The sequence below is a fragment of the Tachysurus vachellii genome, chromosome 20 (genome assembly GCF_030014155.1).
Source record: "Tachysurus vachellii isolate PV-2020 chromosome 20, HZAU_Pvac_v1, whole genome shotgun sequence".
NCBI lineage: Eukaryota > Metazoa > Chordata > Actinopteri > Siluriformes > Bagridae > Tachysurus > Tachysurus vachellii.
The window spans coordinates 12,709,726-12,729,582 of NC_083479.1; the positions used below are offsets into that span (position 1 = coordinate 12,709,726).

Below are 19,857 nucleotides of genomic sequence, written 5' to 3' on the forward strand. Positions count from 1 at the left end.
AAAAGAGGCTACACAATAGCCAATCAGAAAATAGCACTATTGTATCTGGGTAAGATTTAACGCAACAACCAAAAAAAAAAAAAAAACATTTATTAGAGAGGGTATTCTCGATGGTCAGTTCAACAAAACCTCAACACGATACAGTTTGTCTCTGGACGGGACATTGTCCTCAATCATGACACTAAAAATGGCTGGGCTTGAGCCGAACTGTTTTAATGGGAGCAGCATTACAAATGATAAAGGAGTCCAAAAAGGCAACAAACACTTACAGTAAACACCACCAGTCATAATCTCTCTCTTTCTCTCTCTCACACACACACACACACACACACACACACACACACACACACACACGTTAATAAATGGAAATTGAACAAATACTTTGTATTTGGTTAAAATGTGGTCAGTGATCCTGGTGAAACACGTTTTTTTTTTTTTTTTTTTTTTATGGGGGGGGGGGGGGGGGGTGGGTTGTGTGTGTGTGTGTGTGTGGGGGGGGGGGGGGGGTTGCTGGGGGTTTGGAAATGTCACTCTTGCCTGTCTTCAAAACTTGAGAGCCCTGTTGGATGATTAGATAATTGCATGAGTACAGATATTCCTTTTAAAGCGACCGGTTAGTGTTTGTTGAGAAAATTATTAATTTATGATTCTGATATTGTTAAAAGCCTAAAATTTTGTCCACTCGCCCAAACAAACATATTTTACTCTGTACAATCCAATGAAAACCAGCGGCTAATCCCGCCCAGTCTGGCCACAGTGTGAGACTCTGTGCTAAACAGCTACTCTTCTCTCCTCATAGGGATCCTCTATAGGGATAAACATGTTGTCTGATTTGCTCTTTTCTCTTTCTCTTCTACACTCCGATGCTGTAAGTAAACATTGCTCTTTATTGTATCACAGACTGATGGAATAACTGTTTTTACTTATAGAGAGTTTTGTCACTGAGTATGAACAGAAAATATCAGAAAATGAACTCATTTAAACGTGGAAGCTGAACAAGCAAACTTTGGTTCAAGGAAATGTATTATTATTATTATTATTATTATTATTATTATTATTATTATTATTTAGTATTACTATTACTACGTTATGTTTGAGGGTGCGTTCACATGTATGAAACGTTTCAATGGGTGTATAGGCTGTCAATTTAAATAGCACAATAAACCACAACTTTAAATTAAATTAAGAAGTACTCTTGCGGTTGACTAGAGTTATAAATAGACAGTTTATGAGCTCACTAACAAGGGAGTGAATTCTCTTTTAAAGACAGAAGACTAAAAGTTTCAACTCTCCAAAAGTTTAAATAATGCAAACTAAAATGAATCCAAATACAATCTCTGTTTTCTTAAACAGTTTAATGTAACCCATTTCTATATCCCTTGTGCAACATATGTTTTATTTAGAAATGTAAATGTTTTGTTCATGGTGAAATGGTTCATACACACATCTGTGGTTGTGTGTGTGTGTGTGTGTGTGTGTGTGTGTGTGTGTGTGTGTGTGTGTGTGTGTGTGATAGATAGATGGAACACTGAAGATGGAGAACTGATGGTTGTGTATTTTCACTGGACATCAGACAAGTAGGAAAATTGGAATCACTGGTTTGGGGAACAAATCTGACTCTGATCTGTTCATTCCTGAGGCAAGGATTGTTCAGAAAGTATAAAGTATATGGATCCCAGGAACCCCAAAAATACAAGGATTGGTGCTGAGTCAAGCGGAAAAAAAGCATCTGAGTTTTTAATACATGAATCAAACTACTTGGGATAGATGATGATTATGTAAGAACAAAGTGGGGAAACTCTAGCACATACTGCTAATGTAAAAAGATCATACACTATATGAGGATTTGTTGAACTATTTATCCTTTTTACTAGCTTCACTGTGATATTCTTAGTCCTGCAGTGCCTTTTTGATGATATTATTAAGGAGACAGTTGTGTATATTTACTCCCTATTATCCTATTTGATCAGTTTTTGTATCTAGTTCATGAATGAAATGAAGCATCTTGTAAAACAGTTGCTAATTTCTGCTCTCTGTTGGAATAGTGTACAACTTTGCATACTGTTTAATATAAAAAAAGGTGATGTTGAGCAAACAAGCAAGAGCACACATGCGTCGGAATGATACAGGGTTTCACCCCACTTGTCCGCTTTCTGCTCCTGCTCCTCCTCGTAGGATTTGGTAAGTAGACACACTGAGATATAAATAAGAATTGTAATGATACAAAAACTACAGGATTTTCTAAGTTCAGCAAGATACGTTTAGCTTAAATGCTTTCATCCATAGCTATATAAATTCATGGTGAATCATTTACTTCTACGTGTATTATTATGCTACCTGATATAAAATAGTGGTTCAAGATATGAAGTCCTCCTTTGGTAGAGGAGGCTTAGATAGGAAGAGAAGGGAGGGAGTGTTTTTCCTGCCTGCTTTTCCGTTGGTATATTTTTTTTTTCTTGGGAAGTGACCTATGTGTAGCGGCATTTGTAAATCACAATGACTTGCTCAAATGAATGTAGGGTCCCAGAGCCTATTGTTCTAAACAATATAAAGTGTTTTTGTATGGGGGTGGGCATTATTTGGAGTGTTAGACAAACATGAGTTTCTGTTAATGGTAGTTGCATTAAATCATTTTAGTTCACTGGTGGTTTTAACAATAGATATTGCAACAAATCAACTTTAGAGAAATAAATATAGCTCAAGATCCATAATGAGCAAGCTGAGTGTGACAGTGGCAATGAAAACAAACTCTCTGAATTGACAAGCTTTAAAAAGCAGAAAACCAGGAAATCCATCCTCGACTGGGTGAAACCAGATAGTGGAACTATAAATCATTATTACTTTACACTATAAAGCTTAACAGTAAGCACATTGAAGCAGCAGTTCTAGGTACAGTATGAAAAGATGATATCCATTAAAGCAAGGGGAAACTAAAGGATATAACTAAATACATACCTTATGGAGATTTCGATTTAAGGAAGGTTTATGACCTTTCAGGAAGGTTATGATTCAACAATTGACAATATTTTGACTGTTTTTTTACTTTATACTTTTTATATTGTAGATTGTCATCATCCTGTATTAATTGTTTTAATTTACAATCTGTGTCCTTTTTCTTTTTTTGTTATGTTATGTTTCATGTGTTTTTTTTTTCCTTTTTAAGCAATGGCTGGTCTAGGTCTGTGGTCCTCAGTACATGTTGCTCTAAGCAATGCCAGTGTTTTTGTCACTTACAATGCAGACAACAACATGACAGACAGTGAATTGTCCATGGATCTGGTTGATCTTGATAAGAATATAACTGTGCTAACTAGACATCTGCCATTCAACCAGTCAGAGGGCTTTCTGGAGTTTGACTGCACAAACTTCCTACATGCTGGGAACTTCAGCTTCAGATTAGACCAAATGGGCCACAAGGGTGCACTGAAAAGTACCTCCAGCTGGTGGAGCCCAGTACTACGCAGCCAGTGGCCCACATTCCACTTTGGAGTGGAGCGTGTTAACAACTACAGCTCTGGTGCATTTCAGGTTTCTGTGTCTACCAATGTTGACTTCCATGTGTGCCTGAACAGCAGCTCATCCCTCTACCTAGAGGTCAGCTATATGGAGCATAACCAGATTGGTAAGAACATAATTGACAAGGTGCAGAAACGGACGACACACAACATCCAGGTTGTGAAGTCCCAGCATATGGAACTAAAGTGTGCCTCCCTGTTGACTGAGGCTGGCTTCATCCAAGTAGCTCTCAAGTCCCACTACACCAAACAGGACATAAAATCCTCAGGACCACTCTATTTATCTCGTATTTACTCATATAAGCTTCTGGTTGACAACGTCTACAAAACTGGCTGTGAGGGCACAGTTTCTGTTCGCCTGCTCTCTCCACCCTGCACGGTCACTACAGGGAAAGTGTTGCTGTATAAGGAGGCCAGTGCAGCTGCAGAGCAGCAAAAGCACTCTCAGCTTGCATTTCACTTTCTCACCCAAGGGGAGAATGAGACAGAATTTAATTGCTCCCAGTTTGATCTTGGCCAGAAAAAGTACTGCTTTCATTATGAGCGCATCTACAGTCAGTCCTCCAGTTTGGCACATACATGCATCATTGTGCAAAGAAATGCTGGTGAGACTTTTAAAGAACTTTTACAACTATTGAGTTTTTCTACAAATCATGTGAATGAAAAGAATAATATTTCTGTTATATTCAGATAATACAATAATGCTGATTAAACCACCACCAATACATATTGCTACTGGCATGCATAATCAGTTCAGTTCTGCATAAACTGTATGTTTGATTTATAAGTAGAGATGTGGGGCCCGTGGCAGACATGGAGTGGGTGCAGTGTGACCTGTGGAGAGGGTGTGCGAGAACGTGTGCGTGAGTGTTTGGTGCCCCCTGGCGGTGGGATGCAGTGCAATGGTATGGTGAGAGAGCAGTCACTCTGCTCCCTGGAGGACTGTACTGGTAAGCCAAATTCCCTAATGCACTTATAATGTTTGAGAGCAAGTTTCTTAAATCTCATGTCTTTATTCGTTTCCAGTCTTTGAAAGCTCTAATTTATATTTGTAGCACATTCATTTCTGGAAGTCTAAATCTGTCCTATTGTCTATAGACATCCTGCCTCCTGTTTCTGCCCCACCTCCTCCATCTGTGGACTCCTTTCTTGGAGGAAACTTAGTTGTGGTGACTGGTATCTCTCTCTGTCTAGCTGTCATCCTGATCACTATCGTCATAACAGTGTGGAGAAAACTGTGCCATGCCCCAAAGTTTTTCTCAGCAAAGCCTGAGACTATGCATTCACCTGGCGGACGCAAACACTCAGATGAGGCTTCTATTTGTGGACACAGCGTGCGGAGGCCTAGTTTCTCTGAGAGTATGGGGGCATCTGCATTTCAGAAAGGCCAAACATGTCCTGTGTCTATTCGAGCAGCATCAGACAAGGGGGTACTGGCCTGTCAGCAGAGTTTCCCCCTCCCCGTGACCTCACCTCAAAATCCCGAGCGGCTATCCCCATCTGGCCAAAAGATACTTCCGCCGGTTTTTGGGTATCGTTTGGCACAGCAACAACTTAAGGAAATGAAGAAGAAAGGACTTAAAGAGGCCACACAAGTCTATCATGTTTCCCAGAGTCCTGTTGATGACATCATGGTGGAGGCCACAGCCTCAACATCTGCTGGTCTTACACCAGTGCCTCAGGACCTGGAAAGTCAAGAAGAAGTCACTATCAGACACATTCGCAAATCTCCTTTCACAGAGCCCACTTGGCATCACAGAAACTCTGCCACTTTGCCTGACAGACTGAGCCCCAAGGTGGATCTGATATTGACCACACCAAAAAGTTTTAGTGATCGGGACCGACGACAAGAACGGACTGCAGACTGGGTGGCAATGGTGGAACGAAACAGATTCAGCTTTTCTAATAACCCAAACTTCAGGAGGACATCTAGCTTCAACGAGAGCAATCTGCAGCATTTACCTAAGCCACAGCCATTTAGGGAGCGAAGCATGACTCAGGTGGCCTCCCGCCAGATTCCAGAGGGCAGCTGTAGAATCAGAGCATGGGAGCATCCAATACCTGAGCTGGAGGACTGGTCTCAGTCTAAATATAGGATACCCGACAGCTCTAGTCACCAGAGGCAGAGACCTTTGGTAGATATACCTTCCTTCACAAAATGCAAACCTGCAGTGGTTCAATCAGGGACAGTACCAACAAAAAATCGAGTAACTGACAGTCATGGAGTGGGCTGGGTCCCATCTTTTGGCATAGAGCGGGTAGAAAGGGCAGAACAAAATTGGAACAGGAGAGGTCCCTCTCCCATCCAGAGGAACATTTTGGCCAGGAAGTTGCGAGAAGCCAGTTCATCAGCCAATTACCAGAGAAAGAGAAGTTCTACCTTCTCCAGCTATGATCAGAGCAGGGGCCGATGCCGTAGCCTCCCACTCTCTGCAGACTACAGCAGCTCCTCCTATGGCCTGACTGAGGATGAGCAGCAAATGATGGACATTTCTGGATATCTGGGAGAAGAGGATGGAACAGGAATAACCAAAGACCTCAGACTCACTTGATTATGCCTGAGAATGTTCAGATTAGAAACTCCAAAGCAGAATTCCCACAACTGATTGTTTTTCCAGTTTAAGTGATTTACCGTTTTGAAGCCTTTATTTCTGAATTACTTTTTGGGAATTAAGATTTAGAATTAGAGTTTATTCTTTTTGTCTTTAAAATGTTTTTTTATATTCCTTGTAAAATGAACATCACAAATTATATTAAATTATTTTATTTGCACAGTGTAAGAATTGTATGTGTTCTGAAGAGAACACACCTAATTAACCAGTTAAATGTTACTGTAAAGCTGCCAAAAAATCAAGTTGGATATTTTAACAGATACTGTGTAAAACAATATTGAATTATCAAGTAAATAAGTATAGCTTTAGCAAAACCAACTATACGATAATTGTATATTGCAGAAACTTGGTTTGTCTCTAAACCCATTTAAATATATAAGAAATATTTAATCTAAGTATAAATGCTTTTATTTTGATTGTAAATGAAAAATAAGTAATTTTCATATATTTTCAATTACAGACATTTTAAATAGTTACAGCGTATTTGTTTTAGTGTATCTGAATTAAAAGATTGTAATGATAATCTGGCTGTAATGTAAAGGATAATTCAGAGTAGTTTAAACTGTGGCAGTCTCTTTACACTGGACAAAATGTCTCAGAGCAGGGAAGAATTGCACTGTATGCATTGTAAATAAATTTCTTTCATATTTATCATTCTTTATTTTTGTTCTAAATAAAGGTGAGGTTTATATCATGTAATTTAAAGGATAGAGATATCTAATAGTCCCTATGGGGAAAACAATAGAAACTGAGGTTAAGAGTAGGATTATATGTAGGTATAAAATATTGTTTATTTGCTGTATTGAAGGTACCCATACTGATATTCTGAGGTGTGTGTGTGTGTGTGTGTGTGTGTGTGTGAGAGAGAGAGAGAGAGAGAGAGAAAGAGAGAGTCTACTCTGGTTTCAAATAAAGTTCATTTACATAGAAAGATACATTTAACAGTAATAACATTTCATAAAGGCAGATTAAAATGCAGGTTTTCTATAAACTTTTACACTTTAGAAAGCAAAAAAATGCTGTGTTATATTTATGATCCATATGCTGCGGACTGTGAGTTATAATCATAATGTTCTACTGCAATCTTTTGCTGTATGTTTGGATTGCATAATGGTAATGAAAAGCATATTTTCATTTCTTATGACATAAAGCATAAACATTAAAAAAGTATAACATTTTAGCTATCAGGTCCTGATCCACTTCCCAGGCTGTCCATAAATGTTGTAGGTCGCACCTTCAAGCTGACGTGTCTGAGAGAGTACCAGATTCCTCGCCAGGTGCTCCACACCACGCCATTGTCATGTTTTGCTGTGTACTTTCCTCCACGATAAAACTTTCCATTCAAGTTGGCAGCATGGCACCTGAAGAGGAGCAAGCAATAATGTACCAGCTAGTAATGAGGATTAGTTTAAATAAGTGAACTTTGCAGGTAACACGTTCTGAACCTCTGTTGAAACTCAGAATAAAAATTAATATACGCGCTTACACTTACAAAGATTGTATACTTTTTGTACCTTACCTATTGTACCACCAGCCTCCCTTGTTCTCTACAGCACAGTTTCCTTGTAAGTAGCGATCATTGTCCTGGTCTCTGGTGCTAAATGGCATGCCACTGTGGGAGGCAGACCACTGCTCCATCATATTGCTCCCACCAGACAAGGCATCTCCAGCCCGACCACTGTACATGCCAAAGTAAAGTCTGTACTTATCCTGCATGTAGAAGAAGGAAGGAAAGACATTTTGTATACATGTTATGTTATAATTATATTATTTTTATTTTTTTAGAAATTAATTACATTACTCACCTTTTCATCTGCCACTCTGAAGTTATCATATATTGCATATGATTTTTTTCCATCCCAGTCCATCAGATCAATCTTCATTATCTTTTCACCTTTATGGAATATACACATAACATAATGTAATGAACATTGGAAAAAATGTTCTACAGAATAACCAACATCAACCTACCTCCATGAAGCAACGAGTGGATATGGTCATTGCCCAGCCAGAACTCATCATTGCTTGATTTGAGATTACCAAACCCATTCTTATAATCCACCCAATCTCTGGAAAGAAGGTATTCGAGTAATAGATTAATAGTCATGTTAAATGAACAGGTCCAACCATCATGATGTATTGTTATTTAATTTTAATGTACAGAATCTTTAATAATACGATATCGTAGCCTGTAACATAGACTTAGTCAAGCTTTATCTTTTAGACTGTTTCAAAATGCCCATTCAGGCAGAGATTCTAAGGTAGATATTCATTCCTCCAATAATATAATGATCTCCAAGTATAGCCTAGTACATGAATTGGCTATGCTAAATTGCTCCTCAGTATGAAAGCGTGCCCAAATGTTTGTGCTCCTGTTGCTCTGCGATGGAAATGCATCTCATTTGGTGTGTCTTTTTGCCGTACACGTATTCCTTATATAAGCTCCAGAATATCCAACCCAACAACCCAACCAGGAAAAAGTGGTTACTGAAGATGACTAAGTGAAAAAATCAATTAAGGAAATACTTTTGAAATTCTTATTTGTCTGAAAATTTGTCTTACCACATTCCATTAATGGTGGAGAAATGTCATAGCCTACCTATTGAAATCCACTTTACCGTTGCGGCGTTTCTGTACCACAGTCCAGCCTCCTCCATCCTCCATGTCGCAGTAAACAAGAAAAGGCTCTAGTATTGTATCTGGTCTGATCCGGTAGAACCCACTCTCAGGTCTGAGCCTATCAAACACCTCAGAGCAGTCTGGAGATTTAAAAAAGCACAGCTCAGGTAGCTCTGTTTCTACACCGCACCTTATCCAAGTCCTTATATGGCATTTTTCCATAAATTTATAGCAATTTATTGGAATTTTTAATTCCTTTTTTTGTCACTGTTATCAACTACTAATGCTACTCTTCTGTTCTTCAAACACTGGTTATCTTTTTTCAATAACTTAATCGGATATTTACATCTTTTTCCAGCCATCTTCATGCAGGGATGTCCTGAATACCACTTGAGACAACACTGACCTCCTCTGTTATCTTTTCTCTTTAGTTGATAAGTTCTGAACTTAAAATTAATTGTTTTCCTGCCATATACTGAGTGTAGTCTTATTTCTGTAACCTGTATTTTTAAAACGTAGCCAATATATATATATATATATATCATTTTTAAAATCTATAATCAGGCTTGTACCAATTTCTTGAAGTTTTATGTGATGCAGAAATACAAAAGAAACTAAAACAATTGACCAACATAACACCTCTATCATGAACCAGCAGGCTTCCCCCGGTGCTTGGCAGAGTCGGTAGGGTTATGTTGTCCTGTTTTGATTCTGCTGCAGGTCTGAGCCAGCGGTGTGTACGCAGGTGCAGCAGTTTCCAATCCCCGATTATCAGCTCATAATTAAGTTTCTGAATGCTCGATTTCAGCTCCAAAACCTCCAAAGGACAGTCATCCCCTGTCTCAATTAACCAAATAAATGATTAAGAACATTTTGACATTTCTCTAATCACTAAATATATTGACAGTTTCTGAAACTCTATGCTTGCATACATATTATAATATTGTGCCAAAGAGATCTCTTGTGGGAACCCAGGAACTGTTAAGTAAATAAGGAATCAGTGAGGAAACGACATCTTGTTTATTTTGCCAGTTTTTGCATATGTTTAGCATGAAGTTGTGTAAATTTTACCATTAGGGAAAATAGCTCAGATAAAATGTCCTGACATGTTTAATATGACTTCTCATTGATAAGACTGTGATATTTTATACATACAAATTATCATTATATCATATTTACACATATCAGTATATTTGTTGTATATTGATAACACCAGCCATCTCACTTAATGTTAGTAAAGTAAAAAGAAAGAAAGAAAGAAAGAAAGAAAGAAAGAAAGAAAGAAAGAAAGAAAGAAAGAAAGAAAGAAAGAAAGGAACATGACAGATTTGTTTGAGCTGAAGCTCAGCCACTTCACTGAAGCTAGAAGCTTGGTATTTTTATAGATCTTGTTTCTAACACTTATTTAAATATAATTAAAACACTAAAAATACAAACCTGAATATATCATATTTAGAATTAAATAAGTTTATATTATGTAATTACTGTATTTTAATAGAATGACTGTCTAATGTTGCATATGTGATATTGTTGAACCCTAAATCAACATTCTTCGTTCACACAATGCACCACCATATGTTTCATATTGTCCAATCAATCTGATGGAAAATCATTATATGCATTGCATTTTCAGAATGGCATTTGTGCAGCAGCCCACTATGCTCCAGTATATGAATAAGCCACCTGTTCAATGTCAAAATGTGTTACCTCATCTGGGATACTAAAATTACATTTCTTATATATTACATTTAGAATTTAAGAATTATTTTTTTTTATTAATAATTTCAAAATAGACCCAGTTTAATATCTACATACATTTGAAATATTGTGCATATTTTAAATAGAGTTCTCAATGATTTCGAAAAAAGCCAAATGTACCTAATTTACCTTTGTCAGAGAAAAAATGAGACATGTTAAAATAGTAACCAAAAAATAATATTTCTTACCAAGCCACCTGATGACAGAGTTCCAAAGAACACCAACAAAAGAAGAATCACCACTGACATGACCACAAAATCAAAAACTCAAATTTCAAAATCAAAAAAGAGGGAATAAAATCTACAGTTTCACTACAGATTTGTAGGCTTTTGAAAAGCTTAAAAATAGCTTTTTTAAGATAGTCAAGACTTCAGTGGCACTAGAAACAGTAGACCTTTTGAAATATGCATTCTGCTAGCTTCATTTCCAGGAGCTGTACTCCACATGCTGATGACTCAGAAGTGAAGATCTTTCACGCTTTTATTTCTATTATTTATAGGACCACTTGGTTCCGCATGGTCTACATTAAATCCAGAGAAGGTGTTGCACCACTTTTCCATTCCTTACATTCCACTGGCCCTTTTTTCTCTCAAAAACAAAATAAAATTCAAAATGAGTACCGTGAACCTATGAATTTGAATTTTCAATACCATTACGTCACCGAAATTTTCCATAGATTCACATCCACCCAAAATGCACATATATTATACCAGAATTGTTCATTTGTATTTTCAATTCAGTTCACTTCAGTTTTATTTAAATAGCAGAAAATAGAAGCTCAAATGATAAATCCTCAGGCAACAGTGGTGAGTAAAAATTCCCTGAGAGGACATGAGGAGGAATCCTTGATAGAAAAAGACTCAAAAGGGAATGCATTGTCTTGTTAATGACATCAAACATTCTACAATTGCATACTATAAAGTTACTGAGTACTGTACAGAGTAGGGTGGGTAATATGAGCATCAGGTTCTTTATCATACAGCACAAGTATTTTGTGTCTTTAGTTATGTACTAAAGAGCAGGTGAGACCTCCTCATAACTGTTTTTAGAGATTGCTCAAATGTCTTCTGTTTGACTGATTAGTTCTATATAATTGTATACGTTACTTTTGCAAGATCTCATCTCTCTCTTATTAATAATTATGCATAAAATTTAAATAAGAGAGGAATACAATACTAAACACAGATATTTATATTTAGTTTATAAGTTTGCAGTTTGACAAACTGGGGCAACAGTACACTACAGATACAGTCTGTAAAATCTGTATTAACCTAGAAGGTTTGTAGTATGAAACTATGTAGTATGACTTGGATGAAAAGCCTGTATATGGATCTCTTTGTCTTTCCATCTCTCTCTCTCTCTCTCTCTCTCTCTCTCTCTCTCTCTCTCTCTCTCTCTCTCTCACACACACACACACACACACACACACACACAGTGAGGAGTGCACATAACTCTTGGAACTTGTGTCCATATTACTTGCCTGCTATACATTATAATGACACACTGTGAGTTTTTCTTTCTTTTTCTTTTCTTTTTTCTTTTTCTTTTTTGATTCTTGATATGATCGAGATCACAGCATTGATGCTGGTTTGAGTTAACGGAATGTTGGGGGAGGTTCAGGACTATTAGTCTCCGGGAAGTAGTCATGGAAACTCCGAATCTTTTCAGTGATTCATATAACTCGGCTCGGCTCACGAATAAGATCCGGTTCAACTTCCAGTTTTTATCGATCACTTAACTTTTCACGTTCTTTACTCTACTCTACCATCTGATTCATAAGTTCTTGTAGTTTGCACAGTGTTTGCGGTGAACTTTGTTTCAATAAATGTTATAAATGAACGGTGTTTACACGAGTTGTATCTTCCCTGCTGTCACATTTCAGCATAATACAATGTAACTTAACGACATTAGAAAGTCATAAAGGCCAAATTGTTTTTAGCGACGTTTTAGCTACAAATTCAAAATATCTACTTTGTCATTATAAGGAAACAGCTCTTTTAAAAAAAAAAAGAAAGAAAAAAAAAATCAACACCTAAAAGAACCGATTCGTGGAGTCGACTCGTTTACAAATGACACATCATCAGCAGGAATGTTTCTCCGATGTGTTTGCAAAGAATATGGGCGGATAAACGTAAATATGTGGAGTGGAGGAAGGAAAAACCTTTGAACCGTTTCCTCTGTCACGAGATAGTCAGGCCATCGTAAAGAAAATCACCAAAAAGGTAGGACACCAAGCACAGAGCACAGAACAACGCCTGGCTTTGAGATTTACTTGTGAAAGCATTTTGGGAAGCAGAATCAGCAGGATTGTAGAGAAAATTGCAAACAAAGTAAAAAGGAACAACCATCAGATGCTCTCTGGTTTGGATCTGCTTGCTTTGGCAGTTTTGCTGACGGATCTAGATTTAACATTAAGAGTAATCAAGTGTAGATTATATAGCACTGTTTTTAAGATATAAATCAGAAGTTTACTGTCATATTGGAAATGTTTTGCTTAGTGAACTTTAGAATTTTCTGTTTGCTTTTGAAATAGGCCACAAAGACTCAAAGAGAAAGCAGACATGTTGATTAAATCTCAGTATTGCTGAGTTCTTTAAAAAAAACAACCTTTGAGGACATTTGGAGGTAAATGTTTGTCACATGGTCTGCATAAATGTAGTGATGTTATTGTTTTGTGTATATTTGACTAAAAGTGTCAAAAAGGTGTTGTAAATGTAGAATGTATTAAATGTGACGCCTGAAACAACTGATCACACACTTAAATGCAACCGGTTTCTTCTCATGGAACAGAACAGGAGACCAGTTTTTAAAATCTCTTAAAAATGACATCTGTGCATTATAATCCCCGGTTGGATTCCAAAGATGTTAATGGGTGAGTGAATAACGTTAAGTGCAGTGAATTGAACCTAACCACCACTCTTTTACTCTGACCTTTACACTTCTCTCATGCAGTGTCATCCTATTTTTAAATGCAATACACATCACGCTTCTAAGTTTAATCCTTTGCTAAGCACAAAGTGTGATCACAAAATATTAATTAAACCCAACCTCTGATGCCACAGCAATGGGATCTTAAATGGGCACTTAAACACTATACATTGTGCACTTAAACTTAAGATTCTAGCTATTTGATGCTTTAAGTAAAATCCTTTAGAATAACAATAGGGCTGCATGATATGGACGAAATACTGTACTGAAGTCACATATTCCAGTCACAAATTATGGCAATCTTTGAAACAAACCCTGAACATACCAGGGTTATAACCTCTCCTCAATTACTTTGAGCACTCATGTGGAGAGATTGTTTAGGATGCCCCAGGCACACAAGAAAATATGATTTATTAAAGGCGGCAAATTTGTATTTGTAATGTAAAGGACAATAATTTTGATGCAGAAATGACATATAGTGCAGCCCTAATACACGGTTAGGGGCCAATCTTACACCATGTTCACTCACAGTGCTGATCCATCTGTAACAGGTTGGATTTAATGGGATAATAACACGCTCTTTTGCTATTCGTGTTTCTTTTATTGCTCAGGAACGGTGTGATGGAAGAGGCAGAGGTTCAAATTGATGATGGGAAAGAGGAAATTGAGGAACCAGACACCATATACTAGTAAGAAACTGTCTTGCTGTCGTACAATTAAAAACAAATCATGAAAAAAGTAATGAATGAGATTTTTTTTACTTTGGCTTATTGACTTTTTTCCTCATTGTTTTGCAGCAATGTTAGGAAAAGGATAGCTCCTTTTGTGATGTCCTTTGGTTTTCGGTGAGTGATTGTTAACTTTATTACTTTGTCCCTTGAATTACAAAGTATTTGTACTCTTTAAATGCCACCACCATTTTATAACAGTGACCGTGTTATTAAAAAATATTATTTTGTCTTATTTTAGCTGTATTTCTTTTGTAATGTGGACATTTCTAGGGTCTTTGGCCTGGTGCTCATCTTTGTGGATATTGTTCTGGTCATTGTTGACCTATCGCTGTCATCCAAAAGCCGTGAGAGTGTGGGGACTACTTTGGAGGCCATCTCGCTTGCCATCTCGTTCTTCTTCCTCATCGATGTGCTCCTGCGGATTTATGTAGAAGGGTTAGTTTGGGACAGCAGAGTTGGAAAATATGTTAGCTTTATATACTGCTTTCCAAATATGAAGATGTTTCAGGAAAAGAAAATAATGCTGAGAAGTCAGAAGGAGACAGGAAGTGTTGTAACAGCTGTTTCCTGTCTGACTCTAGCAAATTATGTAGAACTCTGTCTGTTGCTGACTCTCATTTTATAGTATGTTACATCATTTCCTCATTGCAAATCTGCTTTAATTTCAATACGAGTTTAATATGTGTTCAAGTTTTATGTGAATAGTGAATTAACGGTACTCTACATATTTCAGATTTAAGGTGTACTTCAGTTCCAAGCTGAACATCATGGATGCCTGCATTGTGGTCCTCACTCTGGTTGTCACTATGATCTATACATTCTCTGATTTCTCAGGAGCAAGCCTTATTCCTAGGTACACTTATAGCAGCTGCAAACATTCACTCTCTCACATGCCTCTCTATTGACTTGAACCAAAAAAAATCTAGCTTGTTCTATTACATAGATCCTGTGCTGGAACAGCTTCACCTCTGACTCTTAGAAAGTTCTGACACTGGAGACTCCACTGGATGTCTAGTTACAGAAAACATAAACCATATAAATAATTGTTTTTTTTGTCTGTGAAATAAGAATATGTCTTTAAAACTATGTAGAGTTTCACATTCTATTTTGATGTAAATAAGCCTTACAAGTCCCTGTGAAATAGCTGTTACTTTACAAACAGTGTGTTTGAATGGAAGCAATAAATCTAATCCTTGCAGCAGGCATTATTATCAGAGCTGCTGATATAGAATATTAATCAACACCTTTTGACACATTAGTGTCAGGAATCCAACAGCATTATCAGTATCAGTCTTTTGTGAATGTTGTTGAATTTGTCAACTATCAACAGGTTAGTGGCATTCCTGAGGTCCTTGAGAATACTTATCCTGGTTCGTATCTTCCGACTGGCCTCCCAGAAGAAAGAGATGGAGAAGATCACTAGAAGAATGGTGAGGATCTAAATTAGGAAAGGCATGTTTTCTGATCTCTGTTCAATGGGAACTTATATTTGTATTTGTGAACCCCTCAGGTATCAGAGAACAAAAGACGTTACCAAAAGGATGGATTCGATTTGGATCTCACATACGTCACAGGTCTGGGTTCTTCATTTTTTTCTGTCTTTAAAAAAATAAAAGATGGGATCAGTTTTTGCTTTTGTCTCCCAATATTTTTAAAGTTAACTCTTTATTGTTTCAGACAGAGTCATTGCAATGTCCTTTCCCTCATCTGGGAAACAGGCCCTGTACAGGAATCCCATCAGAGTAAGTAAAGTGTTTAAAAAAAAGGTAGCAAATAATATGATTATTATATAGGAAATTAAAACCACTTAATCAATGGCATGGCTGTACCATTTGCCTACAACTAACTGTATTTCTTTTTAGGAAGTTGTCCGATTCCTGGACACTAAACATCAGGATCACTACAGAGTTTACAACCTCTGCAGTAAGTGTGTTTTTTTCCGAGTTCATATGCGCACTGCATCTAAATCTTACTAATGATGCTGATGAGCAATATTAAGCCTAAGGTTTGTCTTATTTCAGGTGAGAAAGGTTATGATCCAAAACATTTCCATTATAGAGTTGAGCGTGTGATGATTGATGATCATAATGTTCCATCATTAGAGTGAGTAATCGGACATTCTGTATAAAAGGTCTCCTGTTGCTTTGAAGAGCTACAGTTTGAGGTAACTGTTGTGCATTATGTGGTAACCAGGGACATGCTGAGATACACAGCCAGTGTTAGGGATTGGATGGCTTCAGACCCAAGCAACATCATTGCTATCCATTGCAAAGGGGGAAAAGGTGACACTACACCTTTTGTGGTTCATGTTTTTAAGTCTACCACAAAAACTTAAACTGCAATAAATGATGCATGATGATGCATGGAATGGTCGTAGCAAGTCTGGTTAAGTTTATTCTGCTGTGACAGGGCGTACAGGGACGATGGTGTGCACATGGCTAATTGACAGCGATCAGTTTGAAAATGCACAGGTACTGTTCTTTTTTAAAAAAAATCAGTTTCTACAGATTAGATGTTTACAAGTCTTGCTTTCATGTTTGGCAGGACAGCCTGGACTACTTTGGTGAAAGGCGCACGGATAAAAGCATGAGTTCAAAATTCCAGGGTGTCGAAACTCCGTCTCAGGTGAGTTGTGCCAAGCTGAGCACTGTTTACAAGCCATTATTGTTTTCAGAGTGAGATTAGTTTAAATGGTTGCCTTTTTGTATTTTTTGTAGAGCCGGTATGTTGGATACTATGAGATTATGAAGAACAAATACAACCGGCAGCTACCCCCTTCAAAAAGCTTGAAAATCAAGAGTCTGCGCATTCACTCGATCACAGGTAATCGTTATATATTTATATTTCTTCATATGTGACTGTATGCATGTGGTTCTGATTTTTTCCAGATTGTGTAATTCCTTTGTTGCTTTATTTGCTGTGCAGGTGTTGGAAAGGGCAATGGCAGCGATCTGAAAGTACGCATCATAGTGAAGAAGGAGCAAGTGTTCCAGTGCACCGGTGCCAAACAGGAGAACTGTGCGGTAATAAAACTTTACCTGAGGAATGACATTTAAACACATTACTGTGAAGTGTTTGGTGTTTTTCCTATTTTTTTGGTCAATTTGTTGGGTATCACACCATGTAAGAAATGGTTATGCACAACACAGATAAGAAAAGCCCTGTGATTTAAAAAAACTCTGCTTTCTTTTTTCCTTTTTAAATCTATTAAACTACCTATTGGATTCACCTTTCATGATCACTTGGTGTATGCTGTATGCATGCTATCATCAGTGCTAGTTGTATTATGGACGTTTTCTCTAATCAGAGACAGTTCTTAAAATAATGCCTTCTTTTTATTGTTTGCAATGAAACTTAACATAATGATGTCATTTGTATATAATGTACACCTATATTTTCCCAGCTGTTTCCTGATGCTGGAAACAATGCAGTGGTGATCAGTTTACAGGATGGCCCAGTGGTTTGTGGTGATGTAAAAGTCATGTTTGAATCCAATGCTGTAAGTCAGCACACTCTCTCTCTCTCCTATATATATATCTATATATATATATATATCTATATATATATATATATATATATATATATATATATATATATATATATATCTATATCTATATATATATCTATATATATCTATATATATCTATATATATATATATATATATATCTATATATATCTATATATATATATCTATATATATCTATATATATATATATATATATCTATCTATCTATATATATATATATATATATATATATATATATATATATCTATATATATATCTATATATATATATATCTATATATATCTATATATATATATATATATGTTTTTAATCTTTATAATTGATTGATATATAACCATGTATCTCTCTTTCCTCTGTGCCCAGGGTCTTCCTAAAGGATATGAAGACTGTCCATTCTATTTCTGGTTCAACACTTCATTTATAGAGAACAACAGGTAGGAGTCTAATAAAATGAGAATCCTCTGCCACTGGATGCTCTCAGTTATCACAACTGTTTAGGATGGTATTTTCTTGTTTTCTAAAGTTCTGCTCTCAATGCAGGCTGTATCTTTCAAGGGAGGAACTGGACAACCCACACAAGTCCAAAACCTGGGACATCTATAAAGAGGACTTTGGTGTGACAGTGTTATTCAGTGATCCCTGAAGAAAGATTAAATGTGATGCACTCTATAGTTTAACACATTCCTATGCTAACTAAAGAATTGTCACTGAGCCATACATAGAATTTAGGCCCGAACGTTGTCTGTTTACTCCTTGTTCCAAAAAAAGGATCCTGTAAATAAGATGGGGAAAAAAATAGAGAATGGTAGAATATTTGGCAGCACAGGTTTAAAGGAAAAATTCACAAGTTTCCAAAATGTTGCAGTGTTCTTTCTATGCATACTTGACTAGCAGGATCACAAGCTTGAATTAGATTTGCCTCTCAAGTTTGTGTCTTTAAATGCTTCGGCATAAATTTTGCCTAAGTCAAAATCTAGGCTGCTGTATGCATTATACACAGTTTCATGCAGCATTCTCTGTAAACTTGTAAAGAAAACTTTACACTAGATGTGTAAGCTTCTGCTTACATGCTGCAATTCAGCAGACAGTAAACACTCCACATCCACTATGGAACTAATTTTTTAAATACGTTTTTGTTTGATATCACTGGAATGGGGAAAAAATTAAGTTGATGTAACAAAAAATTAAAGTAACTAATAAGTAAATCCTGCTCCCAGACTCTTTTTCACGTTTGGAACGGAACTATATGTAAAGCTGAGGACAGATCAATAAGTATTTTAAATTGGGTTTATGTGAACTGGAAGTGGAGTTGAACACCATTATATGTTAATGGAAATATGGAAGTAATAGCAGACTTAATATTGATTATTAAATTGTACTATAGTTTCTTACTACAGAAAAGAAAATTAAAAAAATAAAGCATTGCTTTAAGGCAATATTTATAATGTGTAAACATCAGTTATAATTCACTGTATCAAGTATGTTTGAAATGAATGAAAACCTAAGATTTAAATGTGAATGCAGATGCTAATAGACAGGAAGGAAAAATGCAGTTTAAAAAATGTCTATGGCTGCCACAAGAATTTTCCATTATAGCTTTCAACCAGGATTTCCAATACCAAGGTCCTTCCGAGTGATCAAAATATGAATGCCCACTATTCCTTTTGATACAGTATATAGCCAAATGTTTGTGGACACCTGCCCAATCATACCCATATTCACATTTTAAACATCCCATTTCATAAACTCCATTTTTAGCAAGCTGTTCCTCCAGAGGTTAGAGTGTGAGTGCAAGGATACCACTAAGGTCAGATACTGATGTTAGCATTACAGTCAGCATTACAATTTATCCCACAGATGTTGAACACATCAGGCAATTCCATAATAATTCCACTCCATGGGATGCTGAACAATCTCATATGGGTTTGATACGAGGTTTCCCCCTATTTTCAGACTCCTTGTATATTCTAAATGCATAAATTTACATGCCATAGACAACATTCAACTTGGCAAACATACTAATATCTTAAACTACACTAAAAATTCAGGTGGGTATTGTGTAGTGTTGTAGTCATAAGGTGACTCATATCAGTATAGATGAAATGTGAATATTCTGATACAGATAATTAAATAATTTAGCAATTAAATTGCAAAAGTTATTTGTTGT

The 19,857-nt window shown here is 36.6% G+C and overlaps 3 protein-coding genes across 9 annotated transcripts; 2 read left to right on the plus strand and 1 right to left on the minus strand.

Moving 5' to 3' along the window:
- The first annotated feature begins 539 nt into the window (after window positions 1-539).
- On the plus strand, window positions 540-6,778 carry LOC132863222 (thrombospondin type-1 domain-containing protein 1). 3 transcript variants are annotated; one of them, XM_060895910.1, is made up of 7 exons: window positions 540-613; window positions 800-868; window positions 1,517-1,778; window positions 2,046-2,181; window positions 3,164-4,120; window positions 4,304-4,465; window positions 4,614-6,778. In XM_060895910.1, exons 4-7 carry the CDS (start codon window positions 2,121-2,123, stop codon window positions 6,065-6,067), a joined length of 2,634 nt encoding a protein of 877 aa, XP_060751893.1. In that variant the 5' UTR covers window positions 540-613; window positions 800-868; window positions 1,517-1,778; window positions 2,046-2,120; the 3' UTR covers window positions 6,068-6,778. The 3 variants fall into 3 exon arrangements, with proteins under 3 accessions (XP_060751893.1, XP_060751894.1, XP_060751895.1); XM_060895911.1 differs by having other exon boundaries at window positions 1,521-1,778; XM_060895912.1 differs by lacking the exon at window positions 540-613 and having other exon boundaries at window positions 743-868; window positions 1,521-1,778; window positions 4,307-4,465.
- Window positions 6,779-7,152: 374 nt separating this feature from the next.
- fgl1b (fibrinogen like 1B) lies at window positions 7,153-10,779 on the minus strand. The gene is made up of 7 exons (XM_060895913.1): window positions 10,693-10,779; window positions 9,386-9,587; window positions 8,727-8,886; window positions 8,099-8,196; window positions 7,933-8,021; window positions 7,647-7,837; window positions 7,153-7,488 (listed from the first exon to the last, which is right to left on the minus strand). Exons 1-7 carry the CDS (start codon window positions 10,750-10,752, stop codon window positions 7,305-7,307), a joined length of 984 nt encoding a protein of 327 aa, XP_060751896.1. The 5' UTR covers window positions 10,753-10,779; the 3' UTR covers window positions 7,153-7,304.
- Window positions 10,780-12,568: 1,789 nt separating this feature from the next.
- On the plus strand, window positions 12,569-18,895 carry tpte (transmembrane phosphatase with tensin homology). Of its 5 annotated transcripts, none has more exons than XM_060895407.1 (20): window positions 12,569-12,726; window positions 13,038-13,129; window positions 13,295-13,376; window positions 14,044-14,121; window positions 14,230-14,277; window positions 14,434-14,598; window positions 14,897-15,016; window positions 15,494-15,593; window positions 15,674-15,737; window positions 15,841-15,905; window positions 16,026-16,086; window positions 16,185-16,266; window positions 16,357-16,445; window positions 16,573-16,634; window positions 16,708-16,788; window positions 16,881-16,986; window positions 17,089-17,186; window positions 17,567-17,662; window positions 18,054-18,124; window positions 18,231-18,895. In XM_060895407.1, the coding sequence occupies exons 3-20, from the start codon at window positions 13,327-13,329 to the stop codon at window positions 18,331-18,333; spliced, it is 1,539 nt and encodes a 512-aa protein (XP_060751390.1). In that variant the 5' UTR covers window positions 12,569-12,726; window positions 13,038-13,129; window positions 13,295-13,326; the 3' UTR covers window positions 18,334-18,895. The 5 variants fall into 5 exon arrangements, with proteins under 5 accessions (XP_060751390.1, XP_060751392.1, XP_060751393.1 ...); XM_060895408.1 differs by lacking the exon at window positions 12,569-12,726 and adding an exon at window positions 12,736-12,865; XM_060895406.1 differs by lacking the exon at window positions 12,569-12,726 and adding an exon at window positions 12,740-12,921.
- The last annotated feature ends 962 nt before the right edge of the window (window positions 18,896-19,857 follow it).

Bases quoted from the DNA above. Each gene is read 5' to 3' on its own strand.
- LOC132863222 (XM_060895910.1), top strand. From the start codon at position 2,121: ATGATACAGGGTTTCACCCCACTTGTCCGCTTTCTGCTCCTGCTCCTC. The intron at 2,182-3,163 runs GTAAGTAGACAC...TTCCTTTTTAAG, and splicing joins GCTCCTCCTCGTAGGATTTG to CAATGGCTGGTCTAGGTCTG. The intron at 4,466-4,613 runs GTAAGCCAAATT...TATTGTCTATAG, and splicing joins CTCCCTGGAGGACTGTACTG to ACATCCTGCCTCCTGTTTCT.
- fgl1b (XM_060895913.1), bottom strand. From the start codon at position 10,752: ATGTCAGTGGTGATTCTTCTTTTGTTGGTGTTCTTTGGAACTCTGTCA. The intron at 8,197-8,726 runs GTAGGCTATGAC...CCTTCTTTCCAG, and splicing joins GGTAAAGTGGATTTCAATAG to AGATTGGGTGGATTATAAGA. The intron at 7,489-7,646 runs GTAAGGTACAAA...GCTCCTCTTCAG, and splicing joins GGAGGCTGGTGGTACAATAG to GTGCCATGCTGCCAACTTGA.
- tpte (XM_060895407.1), top strand. From the start codon at position 13,327: ATGACATCTGTGCATTATAATCCCCGGTTGGATTCCAAAGATGTTAAT. The intron at 13,377-14,043 runs GTGAGTGAATAA...TTTATTGCTCAG, and splicing joins GATTCCAAAGATGTTAATGG to GAACGGTGTGATGGAAGAGG. The intron at 14,599-14,896 runs GTTAGTTTGGGA...TACATATTTCAG, and splicing joins CTGCGGATTTATGTAGAAGG to ATTTAAGGTGTACTTCAGTT.